The sequence below is a fragment of the Thunnus maccoyii genome, chromosome 19, assembly GCF_910596095.1.
Source record: "Thunnus maccoyii chromosome 19, fThuMac1.1, whole genome shotgun sequence".
NCBI lineage: Eukaryota > Metazoa > Chordata > Actinopteri > Scombriformes > Scombridae > Thunnus > Thunnus maccoyii.
The window spans coordinates 16,373,563-16,392,179 of NC_056551.1; the positions used below are offsets into that span (position 1 = coordinate 16,373,563).

At 38.8% G+C, this 18,617-nt stretch overlaps 1 protein-coding gene across 6 annotated transcripts in view; it reads left to right on the plus strand.

Annotated features, from left to right (window-relative positions):
• rgs3a (regulator of G protein signaling 3a) overlaps positions 1-18,617 on the plus strand; it is a 158,261-nt gene that overhangs the window by 94,822 nt on the left and 44,822 nt on the right. For all 6 annotated transcript variants that reach the window (XM_042394479.1, XM_042394480.1, XM_042394483.1 and 3 more), the window contains one exon: positions 1,805-1,939. In XM_042394479.1, coding sequence (XP_042250413.1) covers positions 1,805-1,939 — 135 coding nt within the window. The remainder of the gene's footprint in view (positions 1-1,804; positions 1,940-18,617) is intronic.

Sequence of the window (18,617 nt, forward strand, 5' to 3'; positions counted from 1 at the left end):
CAGAAACTGAAAAAATAATGGAGACTATTGTTCAACTGAATATACCTGAATGTAAGTTTTAAATAACTTACAGACACATTGTGTGCAATAGGGTAGACTGTGCATTACTAGTTTACCTTGCACATTCTCTTCCCCTCTCTATGCCATTCTCTCTCTCTCTCTCAAACACACACACACACACACACACACACACACACATGCAAGCAGCGTAAAAAATAAAAAATATAGTGAAATAGTGCAACACTGCTCACTTTGCTGTATCCAAGGCTAATGTTGGTAGTTTGCGGGTCAAGTCGGGTTCAGATGGTTGAACGTATATTTTGCAGATTGGCTGTCATAAGGTGGGTGTGGGTTTTAAAAAACCCTGACCCACACATCACTATACTTCAATGCTATAATGGCAAAGGTGGATAAGAAGAGCTGATGAGAGTGTGTATGTTTGAGTGCACAAATGACTGGATAGTGATTTGTTAGTTAGTACACTGAGAACCATATTGTTTCCATTAGGAATGTGATTAGGTGATTCTTTAATTTGGACTGTGACTGTGTGCATATATGCATGAGGAGATAAAATAAGGAGGTATTTATTATATCCAGTATTGCCACCAAAGTCCAAACAATGTTTTGTTGCTGCTGTAAAAAGTTAGAGGGGGCTAATATCATGCCCATCAATTAGGGATGATTTATTTTTAAAAACAATTGCAGCAACAGATGTAAGATCTGATGTCACTGGAAAGAAACAACTTGCCTGCTATAAAATGAATATTTTAAAGTCCACTTTCTAAGGACACATTCAGTCCTTAGAACACTGCAGCACAGAAACAACTCCGGTGACGTTACTGGCACAAAATGTTCTCATCCAAGATATTACACTCCCATTTACTCCCTTCCTTAAACTTTTTGAGATGTCTGCTCAGAAGCTGTTTACAAATTAGGATTTGGAGCAAAAAATCGACATAAATGGGTTTTGAGTATTGTATCGAAGATCTGCGTTTTATCGAGAATACATTGCTGGAATCATAAACAAGAACAAATGGGGGCATTAAAGCATTATAGATTTAATCTGGACATCACTGAGATCAAACACAGATTCTGGATGACAACTGAAGGGGTATTTACATCCTTTACAGTGAACTCTTGTTTAACCATTTGTTGTCAAATGTTTATTTTCATGTATTTCCCAGCAGGACTATATTGATTTGTACTCTTTTTCGAGTACCATCTCGCCATTGGTAATCATTTTCCCAGCAGATCAGATTCTGCCATAGTGGATGATGGCTATTATCTAATTTCACTAATGCTAGCATTTTGCTCCCTAGAGCTGTACCACTTTACAGTCAGTGGTGTCATGAAAACAAAGTTCAAATAACAACTGAATGTGAGACGAAGTGCAAGAAGAAACATCTGAGATGAAACATACAGACAATGACAGCACATACTGTACCAGCAGGGTCAGAGTCAATTATGGATACTGTTCTTATTTTATTCTGCTGGACACACACAAACACAACACACAACAGTATAACATCTGTGATACTTGTGATTGGTTAAGCACTTTTTCTAAGTTATTATCCTCTTTGAAAACTCCTGTTTTTGCATTTTACATTCATTTTTTTTACATTCTTGTAATCCTCTAATATGTTCTCCTGTGCCCTTGAACCCTATATCTATCCAGGGATCAGGGGCTTCTTCTTCTTCTGTATTTCTCTGAGAGTAAACATCTAATCTTTTTCCTCCACCCCTCTTGCTCCTCTCCCTCTTTCTCTCTCTCTCTCTCTCTCTCTCTCTCTGTGTGTGTCTCTAGACGTGTGACTGCCTGCTCAGCCTGGAAGCTTATTCAGCTGACCAGAAGCGCCGCGTGTGTCAGTGCCTGAAGGACAACATTGACAAGCAGCTCCAGCTTCACAGGAGGGAGCCCCCCGTTCAGCATTTTGAACAGGTATGGCATATGGACACACACACATCTAGAAGCATTTCCATTTTCATTTGAGGCCAAACATGAATCACTAAACAGATGAACACATGGGAATGCATATATTTGTGCATACCTTCATCACAGATGCCCCATGAACACCACACACTCCCAAACATACTCACATCAGAAATGTAAAACATTTCCCTGCAGCTCACACCAGCATCGTTATGATTTTACACTCAGCTTTTACATTTCTTTGGGCCAGTTTGCAACACTGTCTCTTATGTGGCTGCATTCGAATTGTTGTTCTGCTTTCGTGAAGTGTCAAATCAGTGCAATTTAAGTCCTGCTTGCTCTATTTAGTTATGCGAAAATATGATGTGATGTTTGCTAGCAAAAGTAAGATTTTTGTTACTGCACTGTGTCAGTCTAGGACAGCTGTGGTAAATTACATTTGTTGTGACCATTTGACACACCAACCACACTAGTCTTGACCACGTCTCCAGTACTGTGAGTGTCTGGTGTTTTCTCAGTGTGCCAGTTGACCCATGCAGTGATCACAGTGGTGATACGTAAACAACAACATATTGAAACAAAAAACTCAGATACCTTCTGTGTGATTTGAAGTTGGGAAACCAACCGCTCTGTCATGTCTTTCTGTTTACGTATTTGTGTTCCTGTTAAGCAGCGCTAAGTAGTGAGCAGTTGTTGTTTGCAGCTACATTTTTCCTTGAAAATAAATGTAAGTTGAACAAGTGCTTTAGCATAAGATTATAATTTTGACTAAATAATTTAAAACTGCAATAACAGATTCTTTTGTCCACTTAGGGACAGCAGAGACAAGCTGTGAACACAACACTGACATACTGATATCGCAAATATGTTAGCAAACGGTTGATTATTAAGAAATCCAGCAGTTATGGAGTAACAATAGCATTCATGTGGATGTACTTGTTTTCACTTGATGAATGTAAATCCAATATTTATTCTCCTTTTAGCTCTGTTTTTGATCTCCATCAGCCTCTGAGGGAAATATCTGGCTCTTCAGCTGCTAAATGCTCCACTATGCTCACCAGCTATAGTTGCTAACTTTGCCTGTCTGCTGTTGAAAATTATGCTATGACAAGAAAATAAAGTTGAAAGAAAGAGCTGAAAGATGCTATAGGGGACCTGTTGGGTGATAAATCTCTGTGACTTCCAGGAGTGACCCCTTTCACAGTACACACAGTCATTAGATCCATTTTTATTATAAAAATATTGATTAAAGCTGTTTTAAGTTCCCTTTTAGAAATTCGACTCTGTTGACATTTTGGAAGCACTCAAATTAACCGAATCAAATTGAGTTGAGTCAAATCCAATCATACTGTATGTCAAATGAAGTTTTATGATTCACCCAATCTTTTCTGAAAGAATCAAAATCAAATTGAATCACTGTTGGACTAAGTTATTACACCTCTAATCTGCAGGTTGCTATTGAGGATGAACTGTAACTGATCTTTGCTCTTTGGGCTTCGACTGCCCTGATTAACAGAGCGGCTGCTGAGAAGCTGTGAATGAGATAACTGTGGCCCAATTTGGTGATTTCAAGCATTACCTAGAAAATCTACTCAAAGTGGGGTTTTTTTTGTCTTTTCTTGTCACGCTCTCTAATTGCTATTTGGAGACATTTTTGTGAAAGCTGTGTGAGTGAGTGGCAATCTGACAGTACTATAGAACAAATAGATAGATTCATGTTCTCTGGGACATTATTCATAGGTGTGAAGGTTTAACATCATCTTGGCTGTAATGGGCATTTATTTGAAATGGTTTTATCGGGTTACTTTTTGATTAACCTAATTCCTTTTAACACCATACTCATTTTTTGTGTCCTTCATTCCCAACACCATTTTCTTTTTTTCATTACCCAATGATTAAAAAGTAAGTTATTTCATTTCTGATGAACAGCAAAGAAAGCACATGTACTTTGTCAATTTAAAAGGAGTCCAACCCATTTCATTTGAGTTTAGCTGAAAGGTGATTAAAAGGCCTTGTGTGTGTATGGCACACCTGTTGTACATTAGGGCTTCATTTCATCAGCATATGAAAGAGAGAAAGAGAGAATCACAAGCCAACAGTCTTTCATCCCTTTCTCCATCTGCATGCGTGTCTATTTCCATATACAGTATACTGTATGTGTGTATTTCTGCCCATATGGTCCATCCAAAAGATTCAGGATGAGACCTGATTCCCCAGAAGTGCAAATGACCCAGAACTTGGCCTGTATTTGAATATTTGAACTACTTTAGGATGAACTTTGCCTGAGAATTCAACAGATTTAAACATTTAAACACTGTTTCAAATAAAAGATAGATACACTTCCAAACAATATTTTGCTGCGACAATGTTTTCCTGCTGGAATGTAGCGTACCACAGGAACACAAAGGGCATTGTATGTCTTTGTCTGTTTCTTCCCCTGATTAGCGTCAATTAAGGTCCATCCTGCTGATTAAATGAACACATGTACACAGACAGCAGTGTTCAATATGTTCAATAACAAAACAGCTTCACAAGCATGCTAAGTCACGCAAATCAATGCCATTCATGCAAACTCTATCGACCAAAACAACGTATTGATCAATATTGACATGGTTAAGAAACTGCTCTGATTTATTACTTTTCCAATTTTTATTAGTACTTAAGTTCTACAATGATCCTCTCAGGAGATTTCATTTGACCTGTTAATATTTAAAGTTTTTTGTAACTTAATATGCTTGTTAATGCTGTAGCTGTAAGTGATAAGTAGGTTACCTGAAGGGAACTCCATGAACACTGAGCTGGCTAAATTATCATTTTAATATTTTTTTCTCAGTTTTTGCCCTCTGTTCACACTACGCCGGCATTTTTCACACCTGAAACTTGAGCTTTTTGAAAATATTCTTCATAGCAGATCAATCTGTGATCACTCACTGTCAGTATAGCTGATCACACAGCCCAGATGAACCTGTGTTAACATTATTTTGTCAAGCAAAGTGATCATAAAACTAGGAAAGGCAAAATTGTCTGAATAAATTGTACGTGTGCTCACTGCTAAAAATTTGCACTTGAAATAGAGTTGAAATACTGAGGTAGCTGAAGTCAAAATACAAATACAGAAAGAAGTTGAAAGATTAAGCTTTTTCCTTTTTTTCCAGTATGGACAGACATTTCCATGAAAACAACCCTAAAATCATTGCGTGGACGCATATCGCTTTCACACACAAGCAACCTTTTCAGATTTTGTCACCTCAGGCTGGACATGGTCTCACACACAATCACACATCACACACATTCCTATAGAAAGGGACATTCATCATTACTGCTGCAAAGGTTAACGGTATATCTCTGTCAGTATCCATGCATGTCCTGCTCTCTGTACCTTCTTTGTATAGTTATTAGAACCTTTTCCTGTAACATCTTATTAAATGGAAATCTTAACAATGTCCTGAAGGCAAGGAAATACATGCTTAATCATAACATTTAACATCTAGATAAATTAGTTCACTTTTGATTGCATTTCTTCAGAGTACCTTAGAGGCAAATAGTTTGTATTCAGTCAACTCCAAATGTGTTTAATTATATGCAAATCAGCTTTGTCGAGTAGGGAAGATAAGAGGAGAATACCTTTGAAACAGCCTTTTACATTTATGTGTATTTACTTGACATTCAGCGCAGTATCCTTTTGGTAATTTCATATTGGTAAAAGAAAGGAGGATATATTCCTATAGATATAGACATTAACAGACATGTGGGTCAGATCCTTCCACAGAGGACCACTACATCAGATAAACATGTGAATGAACAACTTTCAATCACACTAAACATGATGAAAAACATGTTCAAAACATGTCAGAGAATGTTCCAGTAGTTTGACATAGAAGAGTCTTTGCTGTACTTAAATAACTGCATTTCGTCCCCTATTGTTACTGCTGAGTCAACCCTAGAACTTACTTTGTAAACTGAATAGAGTGTATCTTTGACACACTGTGTGTATTCCTGCCAGCGGGTAAGAATCGCAGCAAAGGAGCTTTAGAAAATTACCCATTGAGTCGCACATTTCCCTTGTGTCAGAAACTGCATTTGTTCTCTCATGCACAAAGCCAAGTAAATCCACACTTAGCTGAAGCATGCAGTTTACTTGAGATTTATGTTGAAGTGTGCAGAGAGAGCAGAATCCAGTCTAAAGGGAAAACGCACACTGTAAAAGTCACATCCATTCTATCTCCTCATGTTACTTTATTCATTCATGTTTTTTCCAGCAAATGGGGTTACTCCGTCACAGTGTTGATGTCAGCAGCTGTCCTAGTTCCTCTGGTCCCTGAACGCTTTGAATGCTTCTGTTTGGAAAAAAAAAAAAATTTGGACATGAGCCCTTTTCACTTGGAGATTCTCTAATCCTTCAGTCCCTTAGAAAGTGGAGCTTGATGAGAGTTTACCAGTTTCTATTCTGTGCGGAGCTTCATTAAAAGTCAGCAAATGTTAAACCGAGGATTTAGAGCGTATGTTTATGATGACTAACCTCAGCTTGCTTCTCTGTCTGTTTCACCAGCTCCTTTGAGTATCATTTGGTTGACAGCTTGTTTAATGTTCTTGACACATTTTCAGTTTGTCAAGGTCAGACATGCTTGTCATGGAGTAAGCAACACAACAAAAATTGTCACTTAAATGACAGATGGTATACGGACACAACACATTTGATTTTAGCCACAACACAGTAAACATATTCCACAAAGGAAGTAACAAGACTTAAGAGTCTACAGCTATGCTAGCAGATCACCAAAGTGATCTTATTAGTGAGTTATTAGTATTTTAGAGCTTGGATATCTGCAAAATTTCATGTTATCCATCAGATATTTAGTAGAGATATTTCAGTCTGGACCAAAGTGGTAGAATGACTGTCACATGATTCATACAGCCATTGCTGCTAGCATGGATAAGAGGGCTTTATGGGTGTAAGTATGGCATCACCCTTCAGTCCTGTGAATATTTGCTCCGTTGTCCATTCACTTTAATTGAAACCCAAAAGATCGATGTGTTCAAGCATGCGTTTCACTCCGTCAGCCAATAAAATCGCTGATGTGCTGTGTTTGGAAATGGAGGAGCCATTATTCTGCCATCACCTTGTTTTGTACAATATTGCGTGACCAGACTTCAAACTGCAGCATTGCTCGTGTACTCTGTTTACAGTTTGTGATCACTTTGCTCAGCGTTTATTTATTCCACATTAGAACTGTGACCAACTTTTAGCGCTTATGACCTTAAGAGTAAAAGCAGTAAAGGTAGCAACTACACAATCAGCCCAAAAATACTTTTATGATCAAGGATCTTCAATCAGAACCAGTGAGTTTTTATCATATGTACTGAAACAAACACTTACCAAGTGGTCTGGTATCCCACAGCCATTATAAGCATGTGAGCTCTTTCCTGGAAAAGTTTCCGGTGCATTCTTGTCAGGGCAGCTTTAGCCACTAGGCTGCTGGAAAAATACATTTGTTCAACTGCACACACACACACACACACACACAGACACACACACACACACACACCCACACACACCCTGAAATGAGAATTTAAGCAGGACTTGCCATTTTGAAAATGACAGCCTCAGTTCATCACAAACAGCTACAATTTGATGAGCAATGCTGGTACTCCTTCTCTGAGTCAGTGAGGAGGAAAGCTAACTATCTGCAATAAAAGTTGAATAAATTTTCTACGCACGAGCACAGACTCACATGATCAGTGAGAAAAATATAGCTGCTGCTAATGACCAAAGTGAGTTTGTTGAGATTTGGAAGCAGCTCGTTCTGTTCTCTTTCTCTGGCTGTCTCATTTCACATTCATGAGAATCTGTTTTAGCTGCTGAAGTGGTTATAATACAGCATTTATGTTGGAAGAAGCATTGAGGCAATGTGACAAGGACATTCTCTCATTCCCTCTCTGCTTTACACATTCTCTTCACTTGCCAAACTCTTTATTCATGATGAAATTAAAGAATGTGGAGGTCTCTCCTGGTCTCTCCTCTGTTTTCCTATTACACCATGTCCCACCACTTCAGGCAAACAAGTATGCACTCTATCAATGATACATGAAGCTCTGGACGGATAGGAAGTGTCAGCGAGTGTGCGTCTTTAGAGCGGCATATGCATCTCACTACTGGGGCGCACTGCATCTTAAGCAACAACACAAAATAACAAACAGAAAATAAGCTGATTGCTCCAGTTCAGTCTAGGACTCATCAGAAAACTGAATTATTTTTTTTTGCCCCATTTTTCCAATTTTGTCTGTGAAGATTTATGAGAGCAACACACACTCATCTTTTTATGGGCGTCAACTCATCAGGATATGCCACTGTCCTATTTTCCAGAGTTACATATCAACTTTCCTTGAGGATGTTTTCCCCTAGTACAGAGTTTCACTGGGAGGTTGAAGATGTAGATTTATGATTAGATATATTCTGCTTTCCCTGGTTGTATATTAAACAGAGTATATAAAGCCTTAAAGAAATGGCTTGAAACCAACAACTCTTCTTATTCAGAGTAGAATGATAAAGATATAAAAGAGGTGAAATGACCAGGGACTGCAGTCTTCAAGTTAATGTTTATCGCCCCAAATGGTACAGAGGAAATAAGAATAGAAGAAGAATGACAAAGGCTGAAACAAGGTGTTTGACAGTTGCTGAGAATGGGGTCTGATTGGGCAGAGTGAATTTGTCCTGCAAGAAGAAGGGGGGCTTGTCAGGAGGACATTCATGATAGTTGACATGGACGGGTACAGTGGTAGGTTTTCAAGCTTAGAGAGTGGGTGAGAGTGAGAGAGGAGAAAGAAGGAGGAAGTGAGTGACACAGAAAGTTAACAAGTAGCTGCAAGAATGAGAGTGTGTGTTTTTTTGACAGTATATTCTAACTGGGTATCCAATGAGGATAAGAGTGAGCTGTGAGAGAGGCTGCCACACACCTGACATCCTGTCGTAAGTGAGGATGTATACAGTGTACACTATAAATATATACAGTGTACATATAAGACATTTCATTTTTCATTCTTTCTCCTCTACTTTTTTTCCCCTTGAATATTTAAATAACTTCTTTGCCCCAGATCACCTCTCAGTTTAAACATAGTCTGAAAACAAGATGATAAATGTAAGGCTATCTAAATATAAAGTAAAATATGGGCAACATCTGTTCTGCCACATGTTCACATGATTAATATGTCTCTGGCTTTCTTTGGTTCTGTGCAGCAGATACACACTTTCCCCTTCATTGTCTCTAATTAGACACGGACGAATTCCATTTGTCTTTGCTTTGCTCCTCTCTTTTCTTCACACTCACGTGCATGCACATGCACACATGTGGGCACCCAAACAGTACACTGAGTGCTATTTTTGGGATGCGTTTTTCAAAGTGTGACATCCAGACTTGGAACTGGTTCCAACGGAGCAGATACGGGGGGAACCAAGCTCGAACATTTAAAGCAGTATTGTGTCTCTTGTTTCTGAAAGGATTTAATGACAGCATAGTCTACAGTTTAGAGATCATCTCTTAAATGCAGATAAACATGCTATGTTCCCTGCTGAATTGGTAGAAAATAGCTGGTGCCATTTTGGTGGTGGCAACTTTTTTGCTTATTTTATTTTAATCCAAAGCCACTGCCTGATTGCAGAGTTTTTGATTTGTAACTGTGTAACTGTGCTCTATTCCAGTCGCTTTTTTTTTGTCATGACAGTTTTGGTTGTTTTTGTTGTGTGTTGCCATGTTGTCATCAAGTAGAAGGATGGCCAGGACAGCTTTCCACTGGATTCTACAGCATCTTTTCTTTTTCTTCTTTTATTGTTTTTGAGTGAATGAGGATAGTGTGAATAGAGTGAACAGCATCAGATTGCTTGGAAATTATTGATGACATTCTGATGATTTAAGAGCATAACTGTGGTTGAGATTCTGAAAAGTTGCAAAAGATTTATCCCAATTTCATATCATGTTTCCCAAAATCATTTGCCCCATTTTTCTCTTCTCCCATCCTCTCCTCTCTTACTTTCGATTTTTTACCTTTACTAATTTTATTGCATCTGCCAAGTGCAAATATGCAATCTTTCCCCTTCACTCTATTTCTGTCTATCTTTATCACTGTCCTTCCCTCTGCTATCTACCTCTCCCTGTCTACAACACACACACAGCTGAGCGGTGTTATTCATTGTGGTCTGTAGTGTAGGATTAATTCCCTTGTCTCTTTTTAAACATTAATGATTTCCCTTTGATGGAGTGCTGTTTGGCTTTATTTTAGCTCACCTTTAACTATTCATAACTGTTATATAATGGCAATTATGCATCAGCACAGGAACTAGTATAGATAAGACCCTACGGACTCAGCCCCTAAGACGGTACAGCAGAGCATGAAATCCACTCGTTTTCAATTCTAATTACACACATTCTTTCCTCTGAAAAATGACGTTTGCTCCACTGAGCATGCAATGGAGCTGGGTTAATAGTTTAATTTGCAAATAAAAGGTTTTTTTTCAATGATACAGGGATATTTTTGATTAGGAGTGTGTAAATGTTAAATAACAGTAGTGAGACCGAAACTTTCAAACATCCTGCCACTAATTAACAGCAGGATGCACAAAAAGTGGCACAACATAATCTCACTGAAATCTAGTTTGCCATAAGTTGATATTCTACTTTTTAAATGTCAATCATTACTTCATGCATCCGAATACCTTTAGCTGGAGACGGCGAGGGAGACGGCGGCCCGCGCAGTGTAAATTGACAATCTTTAAAACAGTTACAGTATTTGAAAAGCCCGTTATATATTAGCACATGATATGATTACATGAGGTCTGATGAATAGCTTACATGGCGAACACTCAGGTCTGATGCAGACACATGGTCAACTGTGTGTGTGTGTGTGTGTGTATGTGTGCGTGTGTGTGTGTCTTATTAGGTGTGAAAGACATGGCCCTTAACATCCTGCCCTTTGATAGGTTTTGATTCAGTGCTTTGATTTGCGACAGAGCAACTTCTAAAAATAGCATGTAGAGGAAGAGAGAAAGAGAGATAGAAAGAGAGAGAGAGAGAGAGAGAGAGAGAGAAGGACACAGACTGCTTTGGTCTCCAGAGACTTAGTTGCATTTGATCATTTCCCCCTACATTTTTAATACATCACTTTTTTTTTTTTAACAATTCCTCCTTTCACTCTCATATCTCCGTCTCTCCGCGATTCCATCTGTCTTTTTTTTTCCTTTTTTTTCTTTTTATTCATTTCCCTCTCCTTCACCAAATCCCTCTTTGCCCCACTCTCTCTCTCTCTCTCTCTCTCTCACTCTCTCCCATCTCACTTGTCTTTCGCACACACATTGGCACGCATGTTATTAACGAGCTAGGGCTAGGGGAGAAGCCGGGACTGCAGCAATAACACAGACAAGAAACAGAACAAAAGGAGGAGAAAAGAAGGACTGACACATCCAGAAAACGGACAAGGGGGGGAAAAAAAAAAAAAAATCACATATGGTCACATGGGATTAGCAGCTTGTATCTATTCGCGCTTTACACGTGCTCTGTCGGTGTGTGTATGTGTGGATGAACTGTGCCATTCTTTGCCGTACTCTGGGACACACACCAATAATAACACACTTAACATACTCATACAAGCAAACAAGCAACACTACGCGTTCAGATGCCTGTGTCTAAGGTAATGTATTAATGTTATTTTTTTCCACTATTGTTATGAAGGTCAAACTGAGAGCTCTTTCAGGAGACTTCTGATGGTGTCTCTGCAGGGGAGATTAGGATTATTGTGTTTGCGTTTTTGCATTCTTGTTAAATCTGATGATGAATGTATGTGAATTTTGTTGTGTTTGAAGTCACGGCTGTTTTTTCAATACTCACATTTATATAAACAGGGATTTTAAAGGATACATTTTGCATTTTGAGGTTAGTTGGTGGAAGTTTTAGTTTGTACTCTATTCTAAATAACGTTTTCAAGATTTTAATTTTGTGCAGGAAATTAGTCCGTATTGCTTCTATTATCATATGTGTACAATGATGTCATAAGAGCTTTTCCTAATCAATGCCACCTTGAAAATGTGAAAGCAGATATTGAGACGGCGGAAGTGTGACAGAAAGCTTTGATGAGGCAGGAAACCTTGCCTTACCGTCAATTAAATTGTGTGATCCTTTTATTCAAGAAACTCTGTTAATATCGACTCAATATCAGTGTGATGACAGAAAATACTCTTGAGTTAATTGAACCATTACTCCGGTGTATGCCAATAAGCTTATGGTGTGTCAGATATCTGCTTCTGGAAGAGTATTGTTGGTGATGGATAGTCGATGACAGGAGCAACCGTGTAGTGAGACAGCAGGTGCGCGTGTGTGTCTTGTAGATTTACCTTTCACTGTCAAATGTTGCTTGTCACGCCGAGGAGATAAAAAAGAACTTTTCTCCTAACTAGCACTGAGAGGCTCTTGAGATAACAGAGTGAGACAGAGGGTTGAGAGAATAAAAACAGAATAAAGAGAGTGTGTGAATGAGTGGGAGAGAGAAAGAGAGAGAGAGAGAGCACCTAAGGTGGTTCAATTAGCTGCTCAGATACACAAGGTTAATTTGTTTATCTAACGAGACACACAGATTTGAAGGTCCTTGTAAGACTTTTATGGGATATGCTGTTCACTTTTGATGCCTTTATCACATGTAGCTAGACTTTTTATCGTAGTGCATCAAGGTTGTTGTGTCATTGTTACATTTGCAGTTGTAGTTAAAATGGGGTTGGTCCTAATGGTCCAAAATGTGTCAGTAAAAACCTAAAAAACCCAAAACAGTCATGTATTCAAAGTTTCCACTGAATACTTGGTCAGATTTTTAGTCTTGTTCACTTATTCTTTGATCAGATATTTATCTGGTCTAAATCATATATTTTTTTGTTTGTATTTAGCCAAAGTTCCTATACAGCTGTTCACATAAGACGCTATTAAACACTGATGCATTAAGAAGCTTGGCTTATTTTGCTTAATGCGAATGTTGTGTGTTTAACTCAACAAGTGGCACAGACCTGAGAGATAAGCGTGAATGCTAGTTCAGGCACCGATGCTGCCTGTAGTCCAGCAGATTAAAACACTGTTTCATTAGTTCATGAATTACTGAATGTTTTGCTATTAGTTGTTTTCAATTTATTAACGTCAGAAAATGTAATTGCCTGTATGGAACAACAGTCACACCTGTGCTGCTGAGGGCAGAAGCTGCCCCCAGCCTTGTTTAGATGAAAGTGGGCTAACATTTCCCAGCTCTTGCAAGGCTCATGAAGTCCTTCCTGGTCTCTGCCTCTTTGAGGCATTGTTTGAATAGAAATGGTGCATTGATGTCATCCAAGTCAAGGATATTGTGGCAAGCTATGACTCAGTGCAATTAGTGTGCAAACATATCTATATATAGCCATACAATACATATCTACAGTGACCTAGAGAACAGCAATAAAAAATAATGGGATTATCACTGCTGATCAATCTCAAGTAAGCAATATGAAATATACAAAGATTTGCAAATGTAAACATTAATCAGATTGTGGCATACCCTTACAGATAATATATAGATATGGAGTAAAGTTGCTCAGCTGTAGCGCTATACGTAAGATTTTGGCATAATCTTACAAATCACATCTTTAAGGTTTTGATCTAAAGTTAGGTTAGATTTACAGGACATGTCCGTAACCTGTTTAATGTCCAAAGAAATGTGAGTAACTGCCAGATGTTGACATTTTAAAATTTTACAATTGTGAATTTAAGAACTGAATTTAGAAATGTGGCTACAAAACCAGGAAACGTAGTGATGACGTTCTCCACATTAACAGCCATGTCCGTCACTGATGTTAGTGGCAGTTCCTGCTTTGCATATGGTTACTTTTTATTCTGCAGCTGCATTGTGTGTGTCTGATAGACATATGTGTGTTTAACTTGTACAACTTGTCCTTATGTGTGTTTACAATGGGTATGTGTCCATTGTGTGCCCTTTGCTTCCTGTGGGACCGCGCTATAGTGCCATAATGTCTTCACAAAGAAATGAAGGGGGTGTCGTGCAGGCAAAAATGGACACTATATATGCACGCACATGTTGGACAATATTTGCAGACCCGCACGCACTCATATGATGGAGTACATTATTGACCAGTTAGTATGTTTGACGGACATACACACTGCACACATGCATGCATATGCTTCTCTCTGAGCTCTCGCTGCTCATTTGTCTCTTCTCATTATCTCTATCTCCTCCCTCTATCCTTCCGTCTCCCTCTCTCCTTCTCACTTGTTTGTGCAGCTTGGGAGTCTACCTTCTTAGCCTCTTGGGCATTCGCTCTCTCTCTCTTTCTCTCTCTCTCTCTCTCTCTCTCTCCCTCTCTCTCTTCCCCCTTCTCCTTTTCTCTCTCTCTATATCTCTGCACAGTTCATTTGGCCTAGCCCACACTGACAGAATCACACACACCAGCCAAGCTAGCCAGCTACAAACACTCACACACCAGTTTAACAGAGGAAGTAGGCCACTTTAATGGGGATGTGTGGAGTGCCTTTATCTGCCTTTAGTGGATTGTAACTTGGAACTGCTTCCTCTTACCAGGTAGGTTTTATATACCATCACTTTATTTCAGATCTACATCTTTTTCTGAGTAATTTAACAGAGAGGTATCATGCAAATGGGCTTTCTGCTGCTTTTTTTTATGGCTTTGGAGGAAAAATGGTTTTGAAGAATGTTCATGAGGTTAGTTTGAGTTGCTGATATTGTTTTGCTGCTGGGAGGTAGGGAGTGGTTTGACCATACAGAGACAGAAACAAGACTGAGAGATGGAAGGAAAGATAGGAAAAAGCAATAAAGGCTTATTTATCACTGGGCGTTTTTATGACAGGCTCATATGAGGAGTTTGATGTCAATGTCATGTGCTATTTTGATTCATTTAACTTTACTATTTCTGTCTGTTTGTTTGTTTTCTTTTGTTTGCTTTCCATTTTCTCTCTTACTTTCTGCCTCTGCTACCCCTCCATCCACTTATCCTTCCATCCTTTTCATCCTTTTCATCCTTTTGTATTGTAACATAATTGTCTTTGTAATATCACCTCTCTGACTAAACTAGAGTTGTGGACTGTATCAACAGATTGTTTACACCCCTTGTTTGGCGCTTTTGTCACTCATTTCTGCTCTGGCAGTGTACCAGTGACACGATTTAGCCCTCCACATTGCCAGGGAGTTGTAGGGTGAGACACAGGGAGACTGAGAGAGAGGAACAGTAGGGAGATAGCCATTAAGAGGACATACTCTAAACCATGTTAAAGCCAAGCTTAAAGTGTTAGAGACAGGAGAGAGAGAGCAAACAGAGGGACCAGAGGGGAAAAAACAACAGGAAGCACACTGGGGAAAATTGCTTTTCTCTTTTCCTCATTAGGGGAATTGTGGGATTACTCTCTTCTTAGATGGAGAGAGAGAATTAGATGCAGGGTCTGTGTGTAGTCTGTGTTGTTGCCTGTTGATACACAAATAGGGAAATGATCGATAATGCGCTGTTTGAACAAATGGTAGCTTTGGATGAAATCTACTGCACAGTTGTGTAAAGATATGGTTTAGGTGAGGCAGTTTTAGAAGTTTAAGTGAGAGATGAAGAATAAAAAGAATGAAAATAAAGAATAAGTGTTAAATAAGAATATAATAAAGAAGACTAGAATAAAAAATCTCCTTTCTTCTCTCTCGTCTCATCCGTCCCCCCTCAATCTATCTCTTGTTGTTGATCAATAGTAGACAGTGTCAATGGCCCATCCCTCTGCTGTACACACATGCAGAAATGCGTGTGCGCACACACACACACACACACACACTAGACAGAATGTGATTTATCAGCTGCTCTTACACAGCTAGCCCCGGCTTGAACAAATGAGATGTTTATTTGCTATAACCTGGGAAAAAAAACACAATGTCACATACATCACTACCCCTTGTTTGACCCACAAAACAAAAGACAAACAAAACAAAAGATGCAAAATAAATGCATCTATTCCCACTGTCTTCTTACACACACACACACAAACACACAGACTCTCTCTCTCTCTCTCTCTCTCTCTCTCTCTCTCTCTCTCTCTCTCTCTCCCTGCTCTTTCTATGGAGGCCTTTTCCAGTCCTGCTCAGTGGTCACATTGTCTTCAGCTGCCTGGCGTCACGGGGCAAGTTACGTCAATGACATTTTCTCTCTGAACCCTCAGCTTCTATCAATAATGCCTTTGCATCTTTGCATCTGCCGCCCCACCACCCCACCCCACCCCACCCAACCCCTATTACCGTCTAAACGCTCTTCTCTGAGTGAAATCGAGGGCAAAAGAGGCCAGTGCATTGCGGTGCATATAATGAGACCATTCAGAGATTGATCATCTATATGGTCTGGCCCCTTAAGGAGTTATTGGTATTACGCAAAGCGATAATGGCTCTTAAACTGTCAGACCACAGACTGTTCTGGACAGTACATGTCAAAACATGCTTTAATATATATTTAGTCGGCGCAGACATGCACACGCAAACATACAGACTTCTTCCCGTCAGCCATCTTTTTCAAAGAAGCAACAAACATCTGCTATGATCATGAGATCATAGTAGATAAGTATATCAAAATATACAGCTCTTCCAAACTAGATACATGAGAACATGTGTACGTCTTTTGCGATATGACCTGTGATTGCAGGAATGTAGAAAATGAGTTGTGTGTGTGAGTTTATGTAACAACCTATGACGTGGGCTGCAAATGATTTCACTTATGGCAAATAAACAACTTGAGCTTTGTGCGTATGGTCGAAGTTAGTGGAAAACAACATGTTTCACAAGTACTGTATAGAAAAGAAGTGTTTTATTGCTGTTAAATGAGATAACATGTAGCATCACACCCCCAGAGAGGTTTGGTCTGCAAATAACAATAAAATTGTACACAGAAACATTCATCAAGTAATATACTGATTTTTGTCTGAATGTCTTCATTTGTACTTTGCCCTTTTAGGATATAGAAGAAGTTAGTGTTTCTTCAAACCAACTACCTTGTGTTCAATGTTTTCTCATTCTTTCTTCCCCTCTCTTTGTTTTTAAAGGTAGTTTGATGTTTTTTTATCTTTGATCTGCTCCTTTTATTACCTCTCTCTGATATTTCGATATCCTCTGTGATGAAATTTGATGTCTGCTAGAGGCATAAATAATGCATCTTTAGCCTTCTGAGATATTAATTTTAGGGATATAAATGCCAACGGTAGAAAGTAACAAAATACTTCAATTAAAGTACTGTACTTAAGTAAAATATTTTGGGTACTTGTACTTGAGTATTTTCATTTTCTGCTACTTTATACTTATACTTCACTGAATTTCAGAGGCAAATATTGTGCGTTTTACATACAAAACACAAGATGAGCTCCTAAAAGGCTACTTACACATTTATGCATTAATAATAATCATCAAGTAATGTAGTATATAATATAATTACAATGTAGTATATTATATAATACAGAAGTCATTCTGCTGCAAACAAGCATTTTTGACGCTTTGAGGACATTTTGCTGACTATCTGACTTTCAGACTCTTCAGTTTGATTCGTACCAAAATTACATCACGTGAACCTCCCCCGGACCACGGTCCAGACCAAACAGCTGAACTTTGGTCCAACAAAAAGAGGTGGTCTCAGTCCAAACTGAACCACCGGTTCGTTTCTAGTCTGAAAAACATTTTTTGATGGTTTGGACTTTCGGACCAAAGTTACGGCAGGCTATCATCAGAACTGGAAAAAGGAAAAATGAGCCATGGTAGCACATGGGGAGAGGAGGATACCAAGTTTTTAATTGAAACATGTACAATGTTATAAAAAGTCAACTGGAAAAAACTAATAAAAATGCAGACTTTTCCCAGGTATTTTCAGAGAGGATATGAGAGGACAGGAGATTAATGAGATTAATGGACAGTGTGTTGACCAATTAAAAGGACAAATTTCCTTATTATGATGTAAATATTAATATATAATAACATTATTATAGTGGCAGCGAAATTAATCTCTTCATTCATTTTTCCCTATTAATTCAAACAACGATAGAAGGTTACCCGCCAAACTGACAACACGCTGACGTCAAACGCACACCGGTCTGCAAACCAATCAATGTCAAGCATAGGGAGACGCAGCCCACGTAAGGGATGAGGACAGGACGTAGGTATGTCCTGTAAAGTTCTTTAGTGCGGTCACATAATTGCAATGTGAAACCCAAAGCAGATCAAATGTTTACAAAGTAACAAAACGTTCTTGTGTGAAAAGATTTTGAATGCATGACTTTAAAAAGAGTATTTGTATACAGTGTGGTATTACTATTATAGGATCTCAATGTTGCATGAAAAATACACATACAAATCTAAATCACAGGGGCCTGGCAATCATCAAACATAAGTGTTAGTGTTTGTTAGTGGGAAGCTGTTGAGGGATCATATCCTTGTTGCTGCTTCTGTGTGGAGGGAAGTAAGATCTACTGTAGGGAGGACTTCTGTGCGAGGTATACCCTCCTAGGCAAGCACTTTTCTCTTGGGAGAAAAGGAACTGTTGGTGACTACACTTGAATTGGAGGAGAAGCATATATCATCCCCAGACTAACATCAGAGTTAAAAGGAGTATACAAGGACTGCAGTGTGTGGGAAATTGGCCATTACGCATTAG